This window comes from Vigna unguiculata, chromosome 11 (assembly GCF_004118075.2).
Source record: "Vigna unguiculata cultivar IT97K-499-35 chromosome 11, ASM411807v1, whole genome shotgun sequence".
NCBI lineage: Eukaryota > Viridiplantae > Streptophyta > Magnoliopsida > Fabales > Fabaceae > Vigna > Vigna unguiculata.
In genome coordinates, this window is record NC_040289.1 from 2490473 (window position 1) to 2514983 (window position 24511).

At 34.8% G+C, this 24511-nt stretch overlaps 2 protein-coding genes, 1 long non-coding RNA gene and 1 pseudogene across 3 annotated transcripts; 3 read left to right on the forward strand and 1 right to left on the reverse strand.

The window, feature by feature from the left end:
- The first annotated feature begins 144 nt into the window (after positions 1-144).
- Positions 145-3933, forward strand: LOC114168281 (annotated as a pseudogene).
- A 3179-nt stretch (positions 3934-7112) lies between these two features.
- Positions 7113-12141, forward strand: LOC114168654 (putative disease resistance protein At3g14460). Its single transcript, XM_028053548.1, has 2 exons — positions 7113-10957; positions 11553-12141. The coding sequence occupies exon 1, from the start codon at positions 7336-7338 to the stop codon at positions 10921-10923; it is 3588 nt and encodes a 1195-aa protein (XP_027909349.1). The 5' UTR covers positions 7113-7335; the 3' UTR covers positions 10924-10957; positions 11553-12141.
- Positions 12142-16016: 3875 nt separating this feature from the next.
- On the reverse strand, positions 16017-17985 carry LOC114169581. Its single transcript, XR_003600966.1, has 3 exons — positions 17908-17985; positions 16313-17008; positions 16017-16212 (listed from the first exon to the last, which is right to left on the reverse strand). It is a non-coding gene; the product is annotated as an uncharacterized LOC114169581 (long non-coding RNA).
- On the forward strand, positions 17553-24120 carry LOC114169580 (putative disease resistance RPP13-like protein 1). Its single transcript, XM_028054806.1, has 4 exons — positions 17553-17964; positions 18069-18201; positions 19957-23489; positions 23698-24120. The coding sequence occupies exons 2-3, from the start codon at positions 18178-18180 to the stop codon at positions 23089-23091; spliced, it is 3159 nt and encodes a 1052-aa protein (XP_027910607.1). The 5' UTR covers positions 17553-17964; positions 18069-18177; the 3' UTR covers positions 23092-23489; positions 23698-24120.
- Positions 24121-24511: the final 391 nt, after the last annotated feature.

Here is a 24511-nt window from a genome sequence, read left to right on the forward strand (position 1 = left end):
AAGAGTTAAGATATTACGTTCTTGGATTTAATATAACTTCAGATATTTTGAGAACATTATCTAAACTGAACTCTTTTATGCACGTGACGTATTTTTGTCGTTAAGAAGAGTCAACGACAGCTACTGAAGTAAACTCATTGTGAAGCAAAACAGATCTCACCCTAACTCTGCTTTACCATCACTCCAATTTTTCACAATCCTTTCTTCTCTCTGATTCGGACTCTTCCCTTCCAACCATGCCAGTCCTCGAAACACTTGGTGGTGCTCTTTTCGGTGCTGTTCTTCAGCTGCTGTTTGACAGGCTGGACTCTCATCAAGTTTTGGGCTACTTCCGCCAGAGAGATCTCGATGAAAAGAAGCTGAAGAAGTTGAAGAGGAAGCTGATGGACATCAATGCTGTGATTGATGATGCAGAACAAAAGCAGTTCACTAATTCATTGGTCAAAGAATGGCTTTATGAGGTTAGAGACATCTTGTATGATGCAGAGGATCTGTTGGAGCAAATACACTATGAGTACTCCAAGACTAAGTTGGAAGCTGAATTCCATACCAGTTCAAGCAAGGTACACAGTTTTGAATCTAAGATCATAGCACTCCTAGATGATCTAGAATCTCTTTTGAACCAAAGGATTGTTAGAGATTTCAAAATTTATAGTGGCGATAGATCTGGGTTGGGTAATAAGGTGTCCGGGAAAAAAGGTTAAATCAACGTCATTGATGGTTGAAGAGGTTATTTATGGCAGAGATGAGGACAAAGAAATTATCTTTAATTGGCTGACATCTGACACTAATGATAATAGGCTGTCAATACTCTCTATTGTGGGTATGGGTGGGATGGGTAAGACTACACTTGCTCAACATGTATACGATGATCCAAAGACGAAGGAAGCTAAATTTGATGAAAAAGCTTGGGTTTGCGTTTCTGATGCATTTGATGCTTTGAGAGTATCCAAAGCAATCGTTGGGGCTTTCACTGAATCAAAAGATGATAGTCAAGGCCTAGAAATGGTTCATGGAAAATTGAAAAAAAGGTTGTCGGGAAGGAAGTTTCTTATGGTTCTGGATGATGTTTGGAATGAAGACCGAAACCAATGGAAAGCGTTACAAACTCCTTTTACGTGTGGAGCTAAAGGAAGTAAAATTCTAGTCACAACACGCAGTCACAAAGTTGCTTCTATCATGCAGTCAACCTACACACACCAACTAAAGCAATTAGATGAAGATCACAGCTGGCAAACTTTTGCTAAACATGCTTTCCAAGATGAAAACTCTAAGTTGAATTCTGAGTTAAAGGAGATTGGCATGAAGATAGTGAAAAAGTGCCAAGGATTGCCTCTGGCCCTTGAAACAATAGGATGTCTTTTACAGTCAAAGTCATCTGTTTCAGAGTGGGAAGGTGTATTGACAAGTGAGATATGGGACTTCCCAATAGAAGATAGTAAAATCGTCCCTACTTTGTTGTTGAGCTATTACCATCTTCCTTCTCATCTCAAGAGATGTTTCGCTTATTGTGCATTATTCCCCAAAGACGATAGGTTGGACAAGGAGAGCTTAATTCTCTTATGGATAGCTCAAAATTTTGTACATTGCTCTCAACAAAGCAAGTCTCCAGAAGAAGTAGGTGAACAATACTTCAATGATCTAGTATCAAGGTCATTCTTTAAACAAATAACTTGGTACAACAAAACGTATTTTGTCATGCACGACCTTCTCAATGATTTAGCAAAATATGTTTCAGGTGAAATATGCTGCAGGATAGGTGTTGATGGTGAAAAAAGAGTATCAAGGAAAACCCGTCACTTATCATATGTAAGCGGTCCTATTCAATATTATACGAGTTTAGGTGATGCTAAAGGGTTACGAACATTTATAACCTTTCGGAGGCATTGTGAGATGTCAATGGAAGAGTTAATATCCAACTTTAAGTTCTTACGGGTCTTATCATGGCGTTGGTGTTTTGAGGTGCCTGACACTATAGGTGATCTTATACATCTCCGTTCATTAGACCTTTCAGCCACCTACATCGAGAGACTTCCTGACTCAACATGTTCACTCTATAACTTGCAAGAGTTGAAGCTAAACGATTGTGCCTATTTGAAGGAGCTGCCAGTGACTTTGCATGAGCTAAGCAATTTGCGCCGCCTTGAACTTATGGGAACTACTTTAACAAAGGCTCCTCTGTGTTTAGAAAAGTTGAAGAATCTTCACGTGTGGATGGACAAGTTTGAGGTTGGCAAAAGTAGTGAGTTCAGTATTCAACAAATAGGAGAACTTGATCTTCATGGAGAGCTGTCAATTACAAATCTTGAAAATATCGCAAATCCCTATGAGGCAAATTTGAAGAAAACACATATTGAGGGGCTAAGTTTACAATGGAATTTGGAACGGAACAATGACGATTCAATAAAAGAAAGAGAAGTATTTGAGAATCTGCAACCTTCCAGACATTTGAAGCAGTTGTCAATCGATGGCTATGGTGGCACACAATTTCCCCATTGGTTATCCAATAATTATCTATCAAATGTGGTGTCCTTAACCTTGAAGAACTGTAAACATTGCCTATGGTTGCCTTCCCTTGGACTTTTGACATTTCTGAAGCACTTGACAATTGATGGCCTTGATTGGATAGGAAGGATAGATGGTGATTTCTATGCAAATAGCTCTTCTGCATTTGCATCCTTGGAAACGTTGAGCTTTACTGATATGAAGGAATGGGAAGAATGGCAGTGCATGACCGGTGCTTTTCCAAGTCTTCAAAGTCTTTCTCTGAGAAATTGTCCCAAGCTGAAAGGGCAATTACCAGACAAACTTTGTCATTTAAAGAAACTAACTATTAAGGAATGCGGCCAACTTGAGGCTTCGATTCCCAAGACCGTAGAGATTAAATGTGTGAATATGAAGCCATCTTCATTCGACATCACTGGGCCGCCCCACATATCTGATACTCTTGAATACTTGGTTATTTATTCTTGTCTAGGCATGAATATTCCCATTAACTATTGCTACCATACCCTTGTAGAATTGGTTATTAGACATGGTTGTGACTCTCTCACTACCTTTCCTCTAGATTTGTTCCCAAAACTCGACAACCTTCGTTTACGGGAGTGCCGTAACCTACAGATGATATCACAAGGGCACCCTCACAATCATTTGAAGAGTTTGAGCATTGTACACTGCTCCGAATTTGAATCATTTCCCAATGAAGGATTATTTGCACCTCAGCTAAAGACATTGGAGAAATTGAAGTCAATGCCTAAATGCATGTCTACCCTTCTTCCATCTCTTAATTTTCTGTCCATAAGAATTTGTCCAGAAGTGGAGTTGTCTGAGGGATGTTTGCCATCAAATATAAAAGAAATGCATCTCTGGAATTGCTCCAAACTTGTGGCCTCCCTAAAGGGCGCTTGGGGAACCAACCCTTCCCTAAAAGCCTTGTATATTTTTTGTGTGGATGTGGAGTGTTTTCCGGGTGAAGGTTTGCTCCCACTTTCTCTTGCTAATCTCGAGCTATATGATTGTCCAAATCTTAAGAAACTGGACTACAGGGGTCTCTGTCACCTATCCTCTCTTCAAAAATTGTGTCTTTGTCACTGTCCTTTCCTCGAATGCTTGCCAGATGAGGGTATGCCCGAATCCATTTCACAACTCACAATTAAAGGTTGTCCGTTGCTCAAACAACGGTGCAAGAAACAAGAAGGCGAAGATTGGGAAAAGATTGCTCACATTAAATGCGTACAGGTGGATTAAAAAGAAGTAAAGACATAAGTCGTAACACAACTTTACCAATGCACCAATTCTCATATGCCTATATTTGTCGTCTGGTTCGTCAGATTCTCCTCACTTATCTTTGAAGCATTTCAAATACAGTCTTATTTAGTGCAAATATTTTAATCTCGAATTCACCACTTTCTTCATGCATCAACTTTTTTTGTCTTTTTAAGGTCTTATTATCTTATTCTGTTTTGAAGTTGCTTAGCAATGTTTATATTTATGAAACAGAGTTATGGTTAAAAACCAGTCCAGGATACTTGTGCGTAGTAGAATCTGAAGTTGGCTCCTTGTAAATATAACATTTTTTCCACATCTGGTGCAAGAGTTCATAACTCAAACAGTATTCACTGAAGATCATAGTAAAAATTTCCCGACACTTAATGCATCCATATGTAATACAGACCTAACCACTAATCCTTATCCTGCAATCTTGTTTATTGGAAATGTTTAACTCTGTATGATTCGCAAACATTAGTAGCACAAGGGACAAGAATAATACTTACATGCGACAGTTACTGAATTAACTTACACCGACAAAGAATAACAAATTAACAAAATAATATTTACATGCAACAGTTTCTACTGTCATTATGCTTTATCTTGTCGCTGAATTCTGTCTAAATACGTTATCTCATGTTTTTACTGATGACCAGGACAACAAAAATGATGAGTCAGGAAACTCAAATGTTCTTTCCACATAAGAGATATAGCTCTGAAAATCCTTCGATGTTAGTTTGTGAAAAAACATATGAATGAATATTTGTCATTTGATGTACTGTTAAAAATGTACAAATCATTTTCTAACAAGATTGTGGACATTGTTTTTATATTCAATTCACTAAAGAATTGCATATTGAGCAAGTTACAATTTAATTTGTTGTGTTGTGATGTCTAAAATTTAAAACTCCAAAAGAAATGGATTATATTTACCCAAAAGCACCACTATAACTATTTTGTGATGGTAGCAGTTCTAAATCCTCCTTATCTTTTAGATAGTTAAATCCTATACAGATATAATATATCAATCAAAATCTTTGTACTTTCTTTTAATCATTCTCAAATTTCCACATGATTAACAATACCGCCATCCTCAGATTTGTGGCACTATACTAGTTTTTACGGCCTTTAAGGTTAATTTGTTAAGAAATAAACAAATGGATATAACATACAGTGGATACAAAATATGCCTTAAAAGAATCAACAAAAATAGAATAAAAATAAAACAAAACAAAAGATATTAACAAATAAAAAAAGACATAGGAAAAGAACAAATAAAAAATATAAATATTTTTAGAATCCATATTTCAGTTTATAATCGATTTAAAAAAAATTAATAAATTCGGTAGAATAAATAAGCAATCTAATAATTGGTTTCAGAAACAGTTCTTAAACTTAAACATCTCTTCTCTGAAATCATGTCTTATCAATTTACACTGTTTTGAGTATTTTCATTACTCCATATTTCTTCTATACATATTTTTTTCTCACAAGAACCGAAATCCTTCATAGGATAAGCAGATATCAACAAACATTATCAAAGCAATGCATTTAAAGCAAAACACAACATCATACAATGAAGTTCCGATGGAAGACATAAGCATATAAGAACATCCTACAAAAGTGTCTAGAAGAACAAGCACTACCAAAAGTTATAATAGGATCTAGAACAACATAGATATTGTCCTAATGGAAGATCCTAATGGAATATTTAGGTACATAAAACCTTTTTTCTTTATCGATGAAAACTTTGATGTCCATTTTACTGACGAATTCATTACCGACAGATGTCCATATGAATTTTGCCGATGGATTTATTATTGACAAAAATATCTATTGATAATAAAATTTATAAAATTCATTAATAAAATCAGTTTTATCGATGATATTTTTATCAGTAAAATCTCAGCAATAATGATGAAATTTTTATCAGTGGGACTCCCAATATCACAAACTATGCTACCACCTTGAACTATGTAAAAAATAAAAAAAGTTATTTTATATTAATCAAAAATAGAGAAATAACATTGCATTGTAATGATGAATAAGAAGATTCTGAAAATATTTTTTAGAATTATCATAGAGATTTTTAAAATATTTTTAATCCTAATAACTTTTTATTTACAACAAAGAACTCGTGAAATCATGTTGATTGTCCTATAAGGAATATATTAAGAGCATTTTAATAAAATTGTTACAATGCTACATATCATTATTTTACTTGAGTTGGAAATATGACAAGGAGCTTGAATTTCAAAATGAATATAAAGATGTAAATGTTCAACCCATCATATGATTAGATCTTTTTCTAACATATTTCTAGGGTATAGTGTTCTTATTGGATACGAAGAAGTTGTCAAAATCATTACGTAAAATATTTTACAAGTTTGTGCTATTTTGTTTGAGGTTTCCTCTCCATCAAACACTATAAATCAACTGTGTTCATTGACCAAAGTATTTTACAGGTCTGGGATGTGAAGTAACAAAAAGTTTTGGTGTATCTATTGACAATTAGGGAAAGAGTTCAGGGACGTCAATGTAAGATATGTGTAAAATTGGAACTCAATGTTGGTGATACATGTTAACCATCATGTCACTCCAAAGTGATTGAAAAATCAAGATATGCATAAGTGTACACATTGTTAAAAAGAAAATTATACTTCAAAAGTTCATCAATATATATATATATATATCCATTTGTATTAGTCATTATTCTCTTCTTTTATATAATTTAGTTATAAAATATTTGCTTTTCGGTGTATTATGAATATTATTGTATATTGTTAAGACAGATACCTATTAAATTTTTAATTCTTTTTTAGTTTCAGTAAATTATTATCTTCTGCCACGCCATTTCTTCATTAGTTGAAAGCCAGAAGCATGAGGTCTCACCTAATCTTTTTTATAGGCCATTTATGTCTTTTCATCGTTAAATTTAAATCGGTGAGGACTCAGGAGTCTTCAAGAAGTCAATGTGATACAGCAGAGTGGTTTGCTTTGATGTGAAAGAAAGGTTAGAAAGTCAAAGTGTGCAATTTGAGTGGCACTGTCCCCATTGAATGATACTACCGTCTGGTAATTGAGTGTGCAAGTATCAGAGCTTATGTCAAGGGACGTTTAATTAAGGATATAAACAGAGTTTAGTAATAGGTACAAAAACACTTTTTTTTTTTGTGTTTTTTCATTTCTTCATTTCTTAGTTTATGGAATAATATTAGAGTCTTCTTTGTTGTTCTACGTAACACGATTTTTATTGGTTTATTATTTTTATAATATGATTAACTTTTCTAAATAAATTCTGACGAGCTAGAAGAATATAGAAGACGATAGAACATGGACTCATTCAACACTGTCACTGTCTAAACAAAGAAAAATTAGAAATTAGAACACTGTATAAACTGAACTCAATTATGCAAGTAATCTTATTTGTGTGCTTAAAAAGTGTCAACAATAGCTACAGAAGTGAAGCCATTGTGAAGAAAACAGATCTCACCATAACTCGGCTATACTTTCACTCCAATTTTCACAATCTTTCTTTTCTTTGATTTGGTCACTTCCTTTCCAACCATGCCGGTCCTAGAAACACTTGGTGGTGCTCTTTTTGGTGCTGTACTTCAGGTGCTATTTCACAAGCTGGATTCTCATCAAGTTTTGGACTATTTTCGTGGGAGAAAACTCAATGAGAAGCTGCTGAAAAATTTGAGGAGGAAGTTGGTGTCCATCAATGCGGTGGTTGATCATGCAGAACAAAAGAAGTTCAGAAATGCATATGTTAAAACGTGGCTTGATGACGTCAGAGACGTGTTGCTTGACACAGAGGATCTGCTTGATGAAATACACTATGAATTCTTGAAAAGTGAGTCAGAACTTGAATACCAGAGCAGTGCTATCAAGGTACGCAGTTTTGAATGCAAGCTCAAAGAAGTCCTTGATGACCTTGAATTTCTTTTAAACCAAAAGGATGATTTAGGTCTGAAAAATGTATGTGGTGTCGTATCCGAATTGGGTAATAAACTGTTAGAGGGAAAAAATGAATCCTCATCGTTAGTGGTTGAAGATATTATTTATGGAAGAGATGAGGACAAAGAAATTATCCTTAATTGGCTGACTTCAGATAATGGCAATCGTAACCATCTGTCAATACTTGCTATTGTGGGTATGGGTGGGATGGGTAAGACCACACTTGCCCAACATGTATACAATGACCCAAAGATGAAGGAAGTTGGATTTGATGAAAAAGCTTGGGTTTGTGTTTCTGATGAATTTGATGTTTTGAAAGTATCAAAAGCCATTATTGGGGCTTTCACAAAATCAAGAGATGACAGTGAAGACATAGAAATGGTTCATGGAAAATTGAAAGAAAAATTGACAGGAAGGAAGTTTCTTTTGGTTCTGGATGATGTTTGGAACGAAGACAGAAACCAATGGAAAACATTGCAAACACCTCTTCGATATGGAGCTAAAGGAAGTAAAGTTCTTGTCACAACACGCAGTAACAAAGTGGCTTCTATCATGCAGTCAAGCTCCGTACACCAACTAAAGCAATTACAAAAATATTACAGTTGGCAAGTATTTGCTAAACATGCATTGCAAGATGATAACTCTACGTTGAGTTGTGAGTTGGAAGAGATTGGTACGAAGATAGTTGAGAAGTGCAAAGGAATGCCTCTAGCCCTTGAAACACTGGGATGTCTTTTACGCACAAAGTCTTCTGTTTCAGAGTGGGAAGGTGTATTGACAAGCGAGATATGGGACTTATCCATAGAAGATAGTAAAATCATCCCTGCTTTGTTGTTGAGTTATTACCATCTTCCTTCTCATCTCAAGAGATGTTTCGCTTACTGTGCGTTATTTCCCAAAGACCATAAGTTTGACAGGGAGACCTTAATTCAATTATGGATGGCCGAGAGTTTTCTACAATGCTCTCGGCAAAGCAAGTGTGCAGAAGAAGTAGGTGAACAGTACTTCAATGATTTGTTATCAAGGTCATTCTTTCAACAATCAATTAATGACAATGAAACATGTTTTGTCATGCACGACCTTCATAATGATTTGGCAAAATATGTTTGTGGTGAAATCTGCTTCAGGTTGGGAGTTGATAGAGCAGAAAGAGTGCCAAAGACAACCCGTCACTTTTCAACTGTAATCGATCCTGTTCAAGATCGTAAGAGTTTATGTGATGCTAAAGGGCTACGAACGTTTATATCCTTTTCGGCGGATTGTGAGATATCAATACAAGAGTTGGTCTCAAACTTTAAGTTCTTAAGGGTCTTGTCTTTATCTTGCTATAAAGTAAAAGAGGTGTCTGACATCATAGGCAATCTTATACATCTTCGTTCATTAGACCTTTCAAACACAGGCATAAAGAAACTTCCTGACTCAACCTGTTCACTCTGTAACTTGCAAGTATTGAAGCTGAACAATTGTTTCAATTTGCAGGAGTTGCCATCGAGTTTGCATAAACTCACCAATTTGCGCCGCTTTGAACTTGTGGGAACTACTTTAAGAAAAGCTCCAATTCTTTTAGGAAAATTGAAGAATCTTCAAGTATGGATGGGTAGGTTTGATGTTGGCAAAAACAGTCAATTTGGTATTCAATTAGGAGAACTTGATCTTTATGGACAGTTGTCTATTAGAAATCTTGAAAATATTATGAATCCCTATGATGCATTGGCAGCAGATTTGAAGAATAAAACACATCTTGTGGCGCTATATTTAGAATGGAGTTTGAGGCGGAACAATGAGGATTCAATAAAAGAAAGAGAAGTACTTGAGAATCTGCAACCTTCGAGACATTTGAAGCATTTGTTAATCGATGGCTATGGTGGCACACATTTTCCACGTTGGTTATCTGATAATTCTCTATCAAATGTGGAGTCCTTAACCTTGAATAACTGCAGATACTGTCAACGGTTGCCTTCCCTTGGACTGTTGACATTTCTCAAGCACTTGACAATCCGTGGCCTTGATTGGTTAGTGAGGATAGATGCTGATTTCTACGGAAATAGTTGTTCTGCATTTGCATCCTTGGAAACGTTGAGCTTTATTGATATGAAGGAATGGGAAGAATGGGAATGCATGACGGGTGCTTTTCTAAGTCTTCAACATCTTTCTGTGACGAACTGTCCCAAATTGAAAGGGCACTTGCCAGAGCAACTTTCTCATTTAAAGATACTAACTATTGATCAATGCGAACAAATTGAGGCTTCGATCCCCAAGGGTGTAGAAATTGAAGATGTGAAGATGGAGGCTTCTTCATTTGATATGATAGGGCCCCTAGTATTTGATACTCCTCTTGAATCCTTAAGTATTTATTCTTGTCCGGGCATAAACATGCCCTTAAACCATTGGTACTCTTTGCTTGTAGAATTGGATATCAGTGAAAGCTGTGACTCTCTCACGAACTTCCCTCTAGACATTTTTCCAAAACTTTGCGACCTTTGTTTAAACGAGTGTCATAACCTACAGATGATATCGCAGGGGCACCCTCATAGTCATTTGAAGAGTCTGACAATTCAAAACTGCTATAAATTTGAATCATTTCCCTGTGAAGGATTATTTGCAACGCAGCTAGAGAGCTTTTGTATTGAAGAATTAGACAGATTGAAATCAATGCCGAGATTCATGTCTGTGCTCCTTCCATCTCTTAATTATTTGTCCATACGTGATTGTCCAGGAGTGGAGTTCTCTGACGGATGTTTGCCATCAAATCTAAAAGAAATGCGTCTCTTCAACTGCTCCAAACTTGTTGCCTCACTAAAGGGTGTTTGGGGAACCAACCCTTCTCTAAAATCCTTGTATATTCGTGAAGTGGATGTGGAGTTTTTTCAGAGTGAAGGTTTTCTCCCACTTTCTCTTACTAATTTGGAGATATATGATTGCCCAAATCTTAAGAAACTCGACTACGAGGCTCTCTCTCCCCTCTCTTCTCTTGAGAAATTGGATATTGTGAATTGCCCCAGCCTCCATTGCTTGCCAGAGGAAGGTTTGCCCAAATCCATTTTAGAACTCGGAATCAAAAGTTGTCCGTTGCTCAAACAGCGGTGCAAGAAAGAAGAAGGTGAAGACTGGGCAAAGATTGCTCATATTAAAACCATATGGGTTGATTTTGAACAAGTAAACATAGAAGACGAAGCACGAGTTGGAAAATACTAAGGCACCAATTCTCATATGCCTACATTTTCAACAGGTGCTAATTCTCCACAACATCTTTCAGGCATTTCAAATACAATCTTATTCACTGCAAATATTTTAATCTCTAGTTCACCACTTTCTTCACGAATCGCCTTTTGTTGTCCTAAATGTTCTATTTTCCGTGCAAGAATTCTGTTATTGATTTTCACTTTTGAAATTGAATAACAATGCTTGTATTTAGGGAACATAGAAAATGAAAATGAAGGGGGAAAGTCTGAAAGTTCTGCCATTCACTTGTTGGTTGGGTAAACTTGTTTCCTCATCCACTATGTTTCTTCCTTTTTCTTAGTTCATACTAACATTATATGATTTTGTGGTTTTCGCAATACGATTTATTTTGGAGTCAATTAGATTCAATCTTCTCGATAAGATAATTCTAAGCATTATGAACATAGTATTTCCCATACCGCAGCTTCCTATGACGTGGGTTGGTTTTCTTCTCAAATAATCATGTTTAATGTTCTTTTGATAGCATTCCACGCATCTGTTTACATACAACAATTTCATTCTACTATCATTATGCTTCATCTTGTAGTTGAATTCTGTCCAAATACGTTACCTTATTTGTTTTTCATGTTTGTGATGACCAGGACACAACAAAAATGTTTGAGACTCATCAAACTCAAATGTTCTTTCCGCAGGACAAATTCAACCCCGAAAATCCTTGAAAATAAGTGTTTCTCTAGTTTGTTTTAGACATTTGTTTGTTTTAGACAACCAATAATTTTCTAATTAATTTAATTGATGGAATTTTCTAAATGTTAATGTATTTTGTTTTTAGTTTTTCTTGATTGAGTGTAGGTTAGATATTTTCAAAATTGGTTTCTTCACCTCAAAGGATTCTGAAGACTGAAGCATCAAAACCAATGTATGGTGGCAAGGATGCTCTGTTTTATTAATCCCATTAAATGTTGCTACCATGGAGTAATCGAGTGTGTATATATAAGAGTTTATTTCGAGGGAAGTGTAATTAAGGTTATAAATAGGGTTTAATAAAGGTAGAAAACATTTTTTTATTGTAACAAGAGGAAATTCTGAGGTAACAGAGTCAGATTATTCAAACAATCCGGGTGATTTTGTCTTCTAGTCTTGTTGCTTTTGAAAGCATCAAACGGAAGAGGTTTGTATGAAAGTTTCCATTACCTTAGAAAAATGTTAGAGACAGTAACATCATTTAACGCAAAGATTCTTGGAACTTTTTGAAGTAGAAGCATCCTCTAAGGTCATTCTTTCTACTGAAAATGCTGGTTCATGTCATTTGCTAGCATTACAACCACAGTGGATTTGTTGGTCTATCTGTAGCATCTTCTTGAACACACAACAGACCAATGTGCATGCACTTCATAACTTCACGCTCTACACAACTTTCCTCCAACACTGGATCCCTTAGTTCCAAACATTTTCCTGCCCACCAAACTTTCCAAGCCTGCAAGTAATTGCAATTTTTTAATTCTCATAAGCTTCCGTATGACATATCTTTTAACATTGTTAATATACAAACAAAAAGAACATAATTATATTAATTTTATAAAACCAAAATTAAGAACAACCGACCAATTTAACCTAATTTTTATAAAAACATTATTTCTGAACACTTGACGATAGAGTAAGTTTTATTGAAAATTAGAGAGACATGAAATATAAAAGATAGATTTGAATATAAGATTGCACAAAAATGAATTATATTGATTTGAATATGTCGATTCTACATCCAAGTACTTAAATTTAATTACTCTTTTTATTATTTAAAAATGTTCATAATACAATCATAACACAATTGTGAATTACGCAATCACAATTTCAATGCACCCATCAATCTCTGTAACAATTCTCAAGAAAACTCACAAACCTTTTGTCCAATAATATTGCAAACTCACCCAAACAAGGTGAAATACAAATCAACAAAAGAAACTTGCAAGATATCATCTTCATTTGATGGATACTAATGTTGAATTAACCAAGACTAAGCAAAACATTAAGTAACCTTTTAAGTGCTTTTGAATGGATTATTAGAAAATGATGTTTTTCTGAACTTTTCTTGACAATGTTTATGATGATATCTCAAAGTGTACAAGTGTTGAAGGCATCAAGAAGTGAACTTAATCGAAAGGATAGAGAAGGGGATCAACACAAGGAGATTATAGGGAGTGTGATGATGCAAGTCAAAGAGAAATGTATTGTGACACAAAGGATCGAGAAGGGAGATCGAAAGAAAAAGTTATAGAGATCAAGCACACACACACATTCATTTACATGAGGAAGTCTACATGGTTCCATAACTAAGTGTCTCTCACAAGTGTGGTGAAGTTTGCAAACTTCAAAAATCCCTATGGTCTTAAACAAGCACCTCGTGCTTTGTTTGAAAAGTTTTTTTTTTCAGTAATTGTCTCTCTTGGTTTTGTTGCTAGTAATCATGATTCTGCATTATTTGTTAAGAAAATCAATACAGGACATATTTTTCTATCCTTATATGTTAATGACATAATTATTATTGGTGATGATTTTGATGGAATTGCATATTTAAAAATTGCATTATCCCATCATTTTGCTATGAAAGATTTGGGTGTACTGCATTATTTTTTGGATATTGAGGTTGTTTTTTCTTTCAAAGGTTATCTTCTGTCTTAGTCCAAGTGTATTGCTGACATATTTGAGAATGCTTGACTTATTGACAACATGATTGTTGATATTCTTCTTGATACAAGTATATGGATATGAAGGAGTTGTCATTGATAAAAAACAATTACTGGAATTATTCATCAGTTATCTAGGGTATAATGTTCTTGTGCATGGTGTCCCCATTGGATATTTAACAATACTAATATTTTGTATTACCCAAACAACCATTCTTTTGTCTTTACCATTCTTGTTGAGTCATCTGGTTTGTTGCTTTCATGGATTACTTATATATAAATGTGCAATTTTAGATTACATGCCATTATTTACTCATAACTTGCCTACCAAAGTTGACTAACGCCACTGAATTCGCATAAATATATAATGAAGCGAGCAAAGCGACGAGCCTAAATATCAAACATCTTTGAATATATATATATATATATATATATATATATATATATATATATATATATATATATATATATATATATATATATATATATGGGCACGTTGTCGTGTCATTACTGAAATTATGTGAGAAGAATTATTCATCAGTAATCAGTCCAAATTGACTAAATGCATTAAGAACAACCGACCAATTTAACCTAATTTTTATAAAAAACATTATCTCTGAACACTTGACTATAGAGTAAGTTTTTTATTAAAAACATTATCTCTGAACACTTGACTATAGAGTAAGTTTTTTATTGAAAATTAGAGAGACATTAAATATAAAAGATAGGAATAGAGAAATTGAATTGAATATGTCGATTCTACATCCAAGTACTTTAATTTAATATGACTCTTTCTATTATTTAAAAATGTTCATAATGCAATCGTAACACAATTGTGAATTACGCAATCACAATTTCAATAATGCATCCATCAATCTCTGTAACAATTCTCAAGAAAACTCACAAACCTTTTGCCCAATAATATTGCAAACTCGTCCAAACAAAGTGAAATACAAATCACAGAAGAAACTTGCAAGATATCATCTTCATTTGATGGATACTAATGTTGAATTAACCAAGACCAAGCAAAACATGAAGTCCTTTTGAATGGATTGTTAGGAAATGATGTTTTTTTGAACTTTTCTTGATAATATTTATGATGATATTTCAAAGTGTACAAGTGTTGAGGGCATCAAGAAGTGAACTTAATCAAAAGATAGAAAAGGGGATCAACACAAGGAGATTATAGGGAGTGTGATGATGCAAGTCATAGAGAAATGTATTGTGACGCAAAGGATCAAGAAGGGAGATCGAAAGAAAAAGTTAGAGATCAAGCCCTATCGGGTTATATATTTTTCACATATGGATTATGATTATAGTCATTGAGAGATTATGGTTCTAGATATATATGTTGAACTAATGAAAATAACATGTTTTGAAAAGATTTTTTTTTGTTTAGTCTTACACATATAAGGCATTTAACACCACTTTTATCCCAAAACCCTCAAGGGTGAGTCTTTTTTTTTTCTCATATGGTATATTTCCTCTCATCTGAACCATCGATTTTGATACCATTGATATATATATATATATATATATATATATATATATATATATATATATATATATATATGACCTTAGTCTTACACATATAAGGCATTTGACACCACTTTTACCCCAAAAACTTAAGACAATGATGTTATCGGTCTTTATTCTTATATAATGCTTAACTTTGTCTATTTTATCCAATGTGGAACTTTTGACTTACACTTGGACTATTCCTAACAAGCACACACACATCCATTTACATGAGGAAGTCTACATGATTCCACAACCAGGTGTCTTTCACAAATATGGTGAAGTTTGCAAACTTCAAAAAGCCCTATATATATATATATATATATATATATATATATATATATATATATATATATATATATATGGTCTTAAACAACACCTCATGCTTTGTTTTAAAAGTTTTTTTCAATTGTCTCTCTTGGTTTTGTTGCTAGTAATCATGATTCTGCATTATTTGTTAAGAAAACCAATGCAAGACATATTTTTCTATCCTTATATACTAATGACATGATTATTTCTGGTGATGATTTTGATGGAATTGCATTTTTAAAAATTACATTATCCCATCGTTTTGCTATGAAAGATTTGGTATTGCTTTACCTTTTAGGTGTTGAGGTTGCTTCTTCTTCCAAAGGTTATCTTCTGTCTCAGTCCAAATATATTGCTGACATATTTGAGCGTGCTCAACTTATTGACAACAAGATTGTTGATATTCCTCTTGAGACAAGTGTACCTTATTCTCCATCGGATGATATTCCTTTCATTGGTTATACTTTATATAGAACTACTGTTGGGAGTCTGGTTTATCTTTTTGTGACTATAACGTCTTGGTAGATTATTACTAATTTTAAATAAAACCAATAATATAGAAAATCAAAATTACATTTATTATAATGTCTTTCCCAAAACGCGGGAAAGTTCAAACTTTATTATAAGCGCTAAAATCCAAACTTCAAAATCAACTCTAAGTTTACATATTCGAAATTGATAATAAAATATGTTTACAAAAAAGGTAGCTACAAAATATAATAATCAAACTCCTATGCTGCCCCGCTTCGACGTTATGCTTCACCAACATTACTTGCAACATCATCTGCTTCTGTATAACAAATTACACGATCATCGCCAATAATAAACAAATAGAGTGAGCTAACAGTATAAGAATGTTATAACCAAGATAAAATGATGCACACACGTACTTGTCTGAGAACCACAATTCTCCAATCCAAAAAACATAGCCACCATCATGCTCATCCACGTTCTACATCCTTAGTTGATAACCCTAAGATGTCATTTACTACCACAAGCCACAACTCGTGGTTCCACCATCTACAAGACACAACTCGTAGATACTTGTGCGTGTCTATCATGTTACGAACCACCATCCACAACGCCAGGTGGAGTTCCCTATACAAACCATAATTCGTACTCTTGACACAAGATTAGCAACATCAATGGCTACAACCCGTGATTGCCCAATCAAGTGGAGACCATCCATACGAGTCATAACTCGCACACTCACACCGGTACCAATTCACCATGCCACAACCTAAGATCGCCACGTGTTCACCCTCCATTCCGAGTCACAACTCAAGGAATGTCATTACGAGCCACAACTCAAGGAATGCTGCAACAAAGTTCATACTTATAGTGTCATCAAAAAACGTGTAGACCACGCACCATCCAAAGAAAACAAACCTCTGTCCCCGTGTTATCGCTTGGCGCTACCTAAGCACTGCAAGGCGAAAATGAGTTAAAGACCGCCTGGCGGAAGCCTCTTGCCGTCAGACGCAACGCACCTCAGAAGTTCATGTTTCTGTAGATATCGCCTAGTGGGACGAACCTCACCGCCAGGCACTACGCGTTCCCAGTGCTACAACCCACTCAACTGTCGCCTGACATACATGCAATATACAAAAATAGAAATACGAAATTAAATTCACATAGTCCATCTCCCCTAACCTGAATTCCTTACTCAACTTGAAGAATTCTAGAGTTCTTTGTCCCAAATTAGCCCTAGTCCTTGCTTTTCACTCCAAAATTCTGCCTAGCTCTCAACTTACTCTTTTCTAGTGCACTCAAACCTTTTTCTCAAAGCTTAGTTGTATTTCTTCTGTTTGCCCACTCAAAACTATTACCCACATGCATTTTTCAGTCCCAAATTAAGTGAATTAATTTAGAAAACGAAAATTAATTAATATTAAGTTTAATTGTCATTCAAGAGTAATTATTAAGTGGTTTTCCAACCCTTACATATGCTTTTAAGATGGCTAGGATTTTCTGATTCCTCTGGTCTATGTTAAAAAGAAATTTGACAAAAAGGATCCTATTTAGGGTCAAAAAGAAATATAGGAAAATTCAAAAAAAAATTAAAAAATTGACAAAAATATAGAAGTCAAGTTTTTCAATTATTCAGTTTCAAAATTGAAATAATCGTGGGCATGTTACACTTATCTATACAATTCCATGTTTGGAGATATAAAGATTAAGAATTTGAGGCCGGCGTCTTCCTGTCATGGCAATTGAAGCAGTAATAGAGTATTTAACAATATCGCTGTTGTTGAACTTCAAATCATTCCTAATAAGCAAACCACTTATTCTAAAAGAAAAAAAAAAGGGAAATGGGCCGATTTAATAATCATGCAAGATGTAAGTGCGTTGGATGTCTTTTGTTCATAAAGCAAGCCAAGCCACCGAAATAGACAAATCCACTAAAGTTGGTGGAAATTTTGTTGATGTAAAAGAAAGCAAGTAAAGCAAAGTTGATATATGCTACAAAGTTTATCAAACCCACCTTGTGCTGTCGGAAATAATCAACAGCTACGGCTTCCTGTCCATCTTCTTCGTTGAAGTAAAGTCTTCTCGAACAACATACTCACTCATTATATTTTTTTAATCCTTTATTTGGGTAACTAAGCTTCACTTTCAATTCTCACAATCCTATCTTTGTTGTAGGTGGTATGTATCAATTGTCTGGTGATGGAGGTTAAATGGGTCGGTCCATAATTGAATCGTAGTGTTTGAACTGTTACGTTCTTAAGTAAAAAGAATTGTGTCCCGACTAATGGCTAGAGCTTTTGGCTTATTGGTAAGTGTTCGATCCTAACAATCTTCTCCTCGATCTGTTTACTTCCTTTCTGACCATGCCAATCCTAGAAACACTTGGTGGTGCTCTTTTGGTTTTTTAGAGGAAGTTGATGATATGTTTGAACTTATGTGTGACAACATTATTTGTGAATGTTTGATAATTAAGGAAATTGAAGGGTGTTGTGAGACACGAGCTATGAAAGATTTGGGTGATTTGTTATATTATTATTGATGGCTAGAGCTATTGAATCATAGTGTTTGGACTGTTACACTCTTAAGTGAAAAGAGTTATGTCCCAACTAATGGCTAGAACTTTTGGCCTGGTGGTAAGCGTTTCATCCTAACAATCTTCTCCTCAATCTGTTTACTTCCTTTCCAACCATGACAATCCTAGAAACACTTGGTGATGCTCTTTTTGGTTTTTCAGAGGAAGTTGATGATATGTTTGAACTATTGTGTGACAACATGATTTGTGAATGTTTGATCATTAAGGAAATTGAAGGGTGTTGTGAGATACGAGCTATGAAAGATTTGGATGATTTGTTATATAATTATTGATGAATATTATTGATTATATATGATGCTTAACATTCATGTTAGTTTATCCTTATTTGTATATTTTTTATTGCGATGATCATATATGTATGACGATAATTAGGAACAAATGTTACTGCAGATGTGGATTTGGATTGATAATAGTGAAGAACTTTAGGTTTGCTCGAGGGAAATAACTTGTTTCCTAAATTACTTGTTTTAGTCAAAAGTTATTAATAAATAATGTACACTTTAATTTAATTCTGAATATTTGAATCTTATTTTTGAGTTATTTGAATAAATAAAAGATTTTGAAATTTACGAATATTTTACAAAGTATGTTAGTATCATTCGGTGTTACAATACAATTCTTGTATGCTTTTATTTATATTCCTCTTGTGTGTTGTTATTTATATTTATTGTTTCTGTTTATGCAATAAGTTTCTCATCGTTTAAGAGTCGAGATAAAGCACAACTTAAATATTTTTTACTTTCTTTACTTTCTGAGGTGTCTTTTAAAGACAAAATAAAGATGATTTCTTTTTTTCGTATGTTTGGTTTCTCATAGAAAACTCATAGAAATAATGAAGTAATGTCTTGTACAATGGAAAATCATAGCAAGAAGGAAGCTCTCAATAAACGGAACAGCTTATTGTAAGAAAATTGCATTTAATCTTAACTTACATTACCTACAAAATATAATCAATCAACTACCGTCTAAAGGTTTAAATTTCACTTTCATGATTAGAGAAAACAACGCCAAAACGATACATTATAAAAATTTTAAAGTTCTTACGTTTTATATAAAATTTGAAATTCTATCATTGATTTATTATTTTTATAATATGCTTAAGCTTTCTAAAAAAAATTAGTTATGTTTGGGTTGTTTAATTAATTTGGTCTGAGTTTATTTTTTTTTTTAGTTCTCTAATTTAATAGAAAAAAAAAAACTTTTATATGTTCACAAATAACTCGTACTTAACACTTACTTTTTTTAATAAATTATAATATTATAATAAAATATTATTTTATGCACGTTACCTGTGTGGTCAAGACGGGTCAACAACAACTATTGAAGTAAAGTCGTTGCGAAGAAAATAGATATCAGCTTAACTTTCTCTACCTTCACTCAAATTTTCAGTCTTTTCTTCTCTTTGATTCGGCCAATTCCCTCCCAATCATGTCAGGGCAATTGGTTAATCTTGCTTTTGTTAATGTTCAGAGGCTATTTGAGAAGCTGAATTCTGTTCAAATTCTGGGCTACTTTCGTGGGAGAGATTTCCATGAGAAGCTACTGAAGAAATTAAAGAGGAAGCTGATGAACATCAATGCTGTGATAGATGATGCAGAACAAAAACAGTTAAGTAATTCATTGGTTAAAAAATGGCTTGATGAGGCTAGAGGGGTGTTGTATGATGCAGAGGATCTGTTGGAGAAAATAGATTACGAACTCTCCAAAAGTGAGTTGAAATCTGGCTTCCAGACCAGTGAAAGCAAGGAACGCAGTTTTGAATCCAAGATGAGAGAAGTCCTAGATGATCTAGATTCTCTCTCAAACCAACAGATTGTTAAAGATTTCAAAATTTCTAGTGGTGATATATCTGGGTTGGGTAATGAAGTGTTGGAGAAAAAAGTTGAATCCTCATCCTTGGTGGCTGAAGATCATGTTATGTATGGCAGAGATGAGGACAAAGAAGTGATCTTTAGTTGGCTGACATCTGACACTAATGGTAATAAACTGTCAATACTTTCTATTGTGGGTATGGGCGGGGTGGGTAAGACCACACTTGCTCAACATGTATACAATGACCCAAAGACGAAGGAAGCTAAATTTGATGAAAAAGCTTGGGTTTGCGTTTCGGATGAATTTGATGTTTTTACAATGTCCAAAGCAATTATCGAGGCTTTGTCTAAATCAAAATATGATACAGGAGACTTAGAAATGGTTCATGGAAAATTGAAAGAAAAGTTGTCAGGAAGAAAGTTTCTTCTAGTTCTGGATGATGTTTGGATCGTAGACCCAAACCAATGGAAAGCATTGCAAACTCCTCTTACGTGTGGAGCTATGGGAAGTAAAATTCTTGTCACAACACGCGGTAACGTAGTTGCTTCTATCCTGCAGTCAGATTACATACACCAACTAAAGCAATTAAATGAAGATCACAGTTGGCAAGCTTTTGGTAAACATGCATTCCAAGATGGAAACTCTAAGTTGAATTCTGAGTTGAAAGAGATTGGCAAGAAGATAGTTGGAAAGTGCGCAGGATTGCCTCTAGCCCTTCAAATGGTAGGATGTCTTTTACAGTCAAAGTCATCTGTTTCAGAGTGGGAAGCTGTATTGAGAAGCTCCATATGGGACTTAACGATAGAAGAAGATAGTACAATCTTTCCCGTTTTGTTGTTGAGCTATTACCATCTTCCTTCCCATCTCAAGAGATGTTTTGTTTATTGTGCATTGTTCCCCAAAAACTATGAGTTTGATAAGGAGAGCTTAATTCTCTTGTGGATGGCTCAAAATTTTCTACAGTACTCTCAACAAAGTCAGTCTCCAGAAGAAGTAGGTGAACAGTACTTCAATGATCTGTTATCAAGGTCATTCTTTCAACAAATAATTAGGTACAACAAAACATATTTTGTCATGCACGACCTTCTCAATGATTTAGCAATATATATGTCTGGTGAAATGTGCTACAGATTAGGTGTTGATAGAGTAGAAACACTATCAAAGAAAACCCGTCACTTTTTAATTGTAAGAGGTTCTAAATATTCTACGAATTTACATGATGCTAAAGGGTTACGGACATTTATATCTTGTCGGTGGCACCGTTATATGTCAATACAAGAGGTTATCTCTAACTTTAAGTCATTACGAGTCTTATCATTGCATCTGTGTTTTGAGGTGCCTGACACTATTGGCGATCTTACACATCTCCGTATATTAGACCTTTCACATACGTACATAGAGAGACTTCCCGACTCAATATGTTCACTGCGTAACTTGCAAGTGTTGAAGCTGAACGATTGTACCTGTTTGAAGGAGTTGCCCTCGACTTTGCATGAGCTCACCGATTTGTGCCGCCTTGAACTTATGGAAACTACTTTAACAAAGGCTCCACTGCTTTTAGGAAAGTTGAACAATCTTCAAATATGGATGAATAGTTTTGATTTCAGTATTCAAGAACTACGAGAACTTGATCTTCATGGAGAGCTGTCAATTAAAAATCTTGAAAATATCCTAAATCCCGGTGATGCATTGGCAGTGGATTTCAAGAATAAAACACATCTCGTGAGGCTACATTTAGAATGGAATTTAATGCAAAACAATGAGGATTTAACGAAAGAAAGAGAAGTACTTGAAAATCTGCAACCTTCTTGCCATTTGAAGGAGTTGTCAATGGATGGCTATAGTGGCACACGATTTCCCCATTGGTTATCTGATAATTCTCTATCGAATGTGGTGTCCTTAACCTTGAAGCGCTGTAAACAATGTCTGTGGTTGCCTTCCCTTGGACTTTTGACGTTTCTAAAGCACTTGACAATTGACGGCCTTGATTTGATAGGAAGGATAGATGCTGATTTCTATGCAAATAGCTCTTCTGCATTTGCATCCTTGGAAACATTGAGCTTTACTGATATGAAGGAATGGGAAGAATGGCAATGCATGACGGGTGCTTTTTCGAATCTTCAAAGTCTTACGGTGAAGAATTGTCCCAAGCTGAGAGGGAACTTGCCAGAGCAAATTTCTCATTTAAAGGAGCTAACTATTGAACAATGCCAACAACTTGTGGCTTCAATTCAAGATGTGAAGATGGAGCAATCTTCAGTTGATGTGATTAGGTCAGTGGTATCTGATACACCTTTTAAATTCTTGAGTATTACTTTTTGTCCTGGGATGACTATTCCCATATACCAAACCTACCATTTCCTTCTAGAATTGCGTATCATTCATGGCTGTGACTCTCTCACGACCTTCCCTCTAGATTTGTTCCCGAAACTGTGCAAGCTCGAGTTGGGCGAGTGTCGTAACCTACAAATGATATCGCAGGAGCACCCTCATATTCATTTGAAGTTTCTGAAAATTGAAAAATGCTATGAATTTGAATCATTTCCCAATGAAGGACTATTTGCACCTGAGCTAAAGAGATTTCAGATTTTGGGATTGGAGAAATTGAAATCAATGCCCAAACGAATGTCTGCTTTACTTCCGTCTCTTAATGACATGTTGATATCTAACTGTCCAGAAGTAGAGTTGTCAGACAGAAGTTTGCCATCAAATCTAAAATGCATGAGTCTCTGGAGTTGCTCCAAACTTGTTGCATCACTAAAGGGGGCATGGGGAACTGAACCTTCCCTATGATCCTTGTATATTCGTGAAGTGGATGCGGAGTGTTTTCCAGGAGAAGGTTTGCTCCCACACTCTCTTACTCAGCTACTCATATATGATTGTCCAAATCTTAAGAAACTAGACTACAAGGGTCTCTGTCATCTTTCCTCTCTTGAGAAATTGGAACTTAGTAATTGTCCTATACTCCTATCCTTGCCAGAGGAGGGTCTGCCCAAATCCATTTCAGAACTCAAAATTGAAGACTCTCCATTGCTCAAACAGCGCTGCAAGAACGAAGAAGGTGAAGACTGGGAAAAGATTGCTCACATTAAATCTATATGGGTTGACGGAGAACAAGTAAACATAAAAAGACGAAGCAAAAGTTGAAAATTACTACAGCACCAATTCTCATATGCCTTCATTGTCATCAGGTGCCAATTCTCCACATTGTCTTTGAAGCATTTCAAATACGATCTTGTTTATGCAAATATTCAGTCTTGAGTTCACCACTTTCTTCATGCATCAACGTTTTGTCTTTTTAATGTCTTGTTATCGATATTCTCTTTTGAATTTGGATGACAAGTCTTACGATGTGCATTGTTATCAACTAATTATTGAACAGTGTTTGTATGGAATTAGATTGAAAAGGTAGCAATCAGAGCAGTGGTGATTCAAGATTTTAAAATTGACTGGGACATAGGAGATGATTCAATATCCATCTCTTTGTTGGTATGTAAGTAGGTTGACTCTAGTAATTGTATTTTTGGACCTTGTTTGAATTCCTTTATATTCAAGCTCTCTTACTCTAGTAAAGTGTTGATTCTTTTCTCTAAGCATAATGAGAAATTTCCTTTCAAACCTTTTGTTTACATCTTCGGTTTTTGAATTCTAATGGTGGAGCAGACCCATCTTCCGTTGCTAAAACCTATTGTTGCCAAATTAGGTAATTATCATCATAAAGTTTCAGATTATAGATGTGTTGAAAGTACGAGGAAGATAAGAAGAATGAGTAAAAAGGGATTCTTGATGTAAAGCAGCGGAAGAAGAAGAAGACATGAAAAAGAGAAAAAAGAAGAGAACATTTTTATATAACACCAGAAGAAACTCTATACTGAAAGAAGAGATAAAACCACCGTTTAGACAGAACAACAGCATGAGTATGCAGAAACAGAGTATGCAGTTACACTAATCACGTAACACGAGTCATAAGATTCTGATAACTATGTTCCTAAGCTTTGTTGGACCATTTTCTCATTAAAATTTAATTTTAAGGACTAAGTTAACAATAAATCAGACTGTGAGTGCATCTGCATTTTTCATTTTTCTTTATCTTATTTTTGTTTCATTTTCTTTAGATTTCCAATTTCAGGTTGTTCAGACTACTGTTATTTTTTGAACCTTCCCTAGTTCCCACTGCTATTTTCATTCCCTAGTTGCTTTTGGTTTATTAATT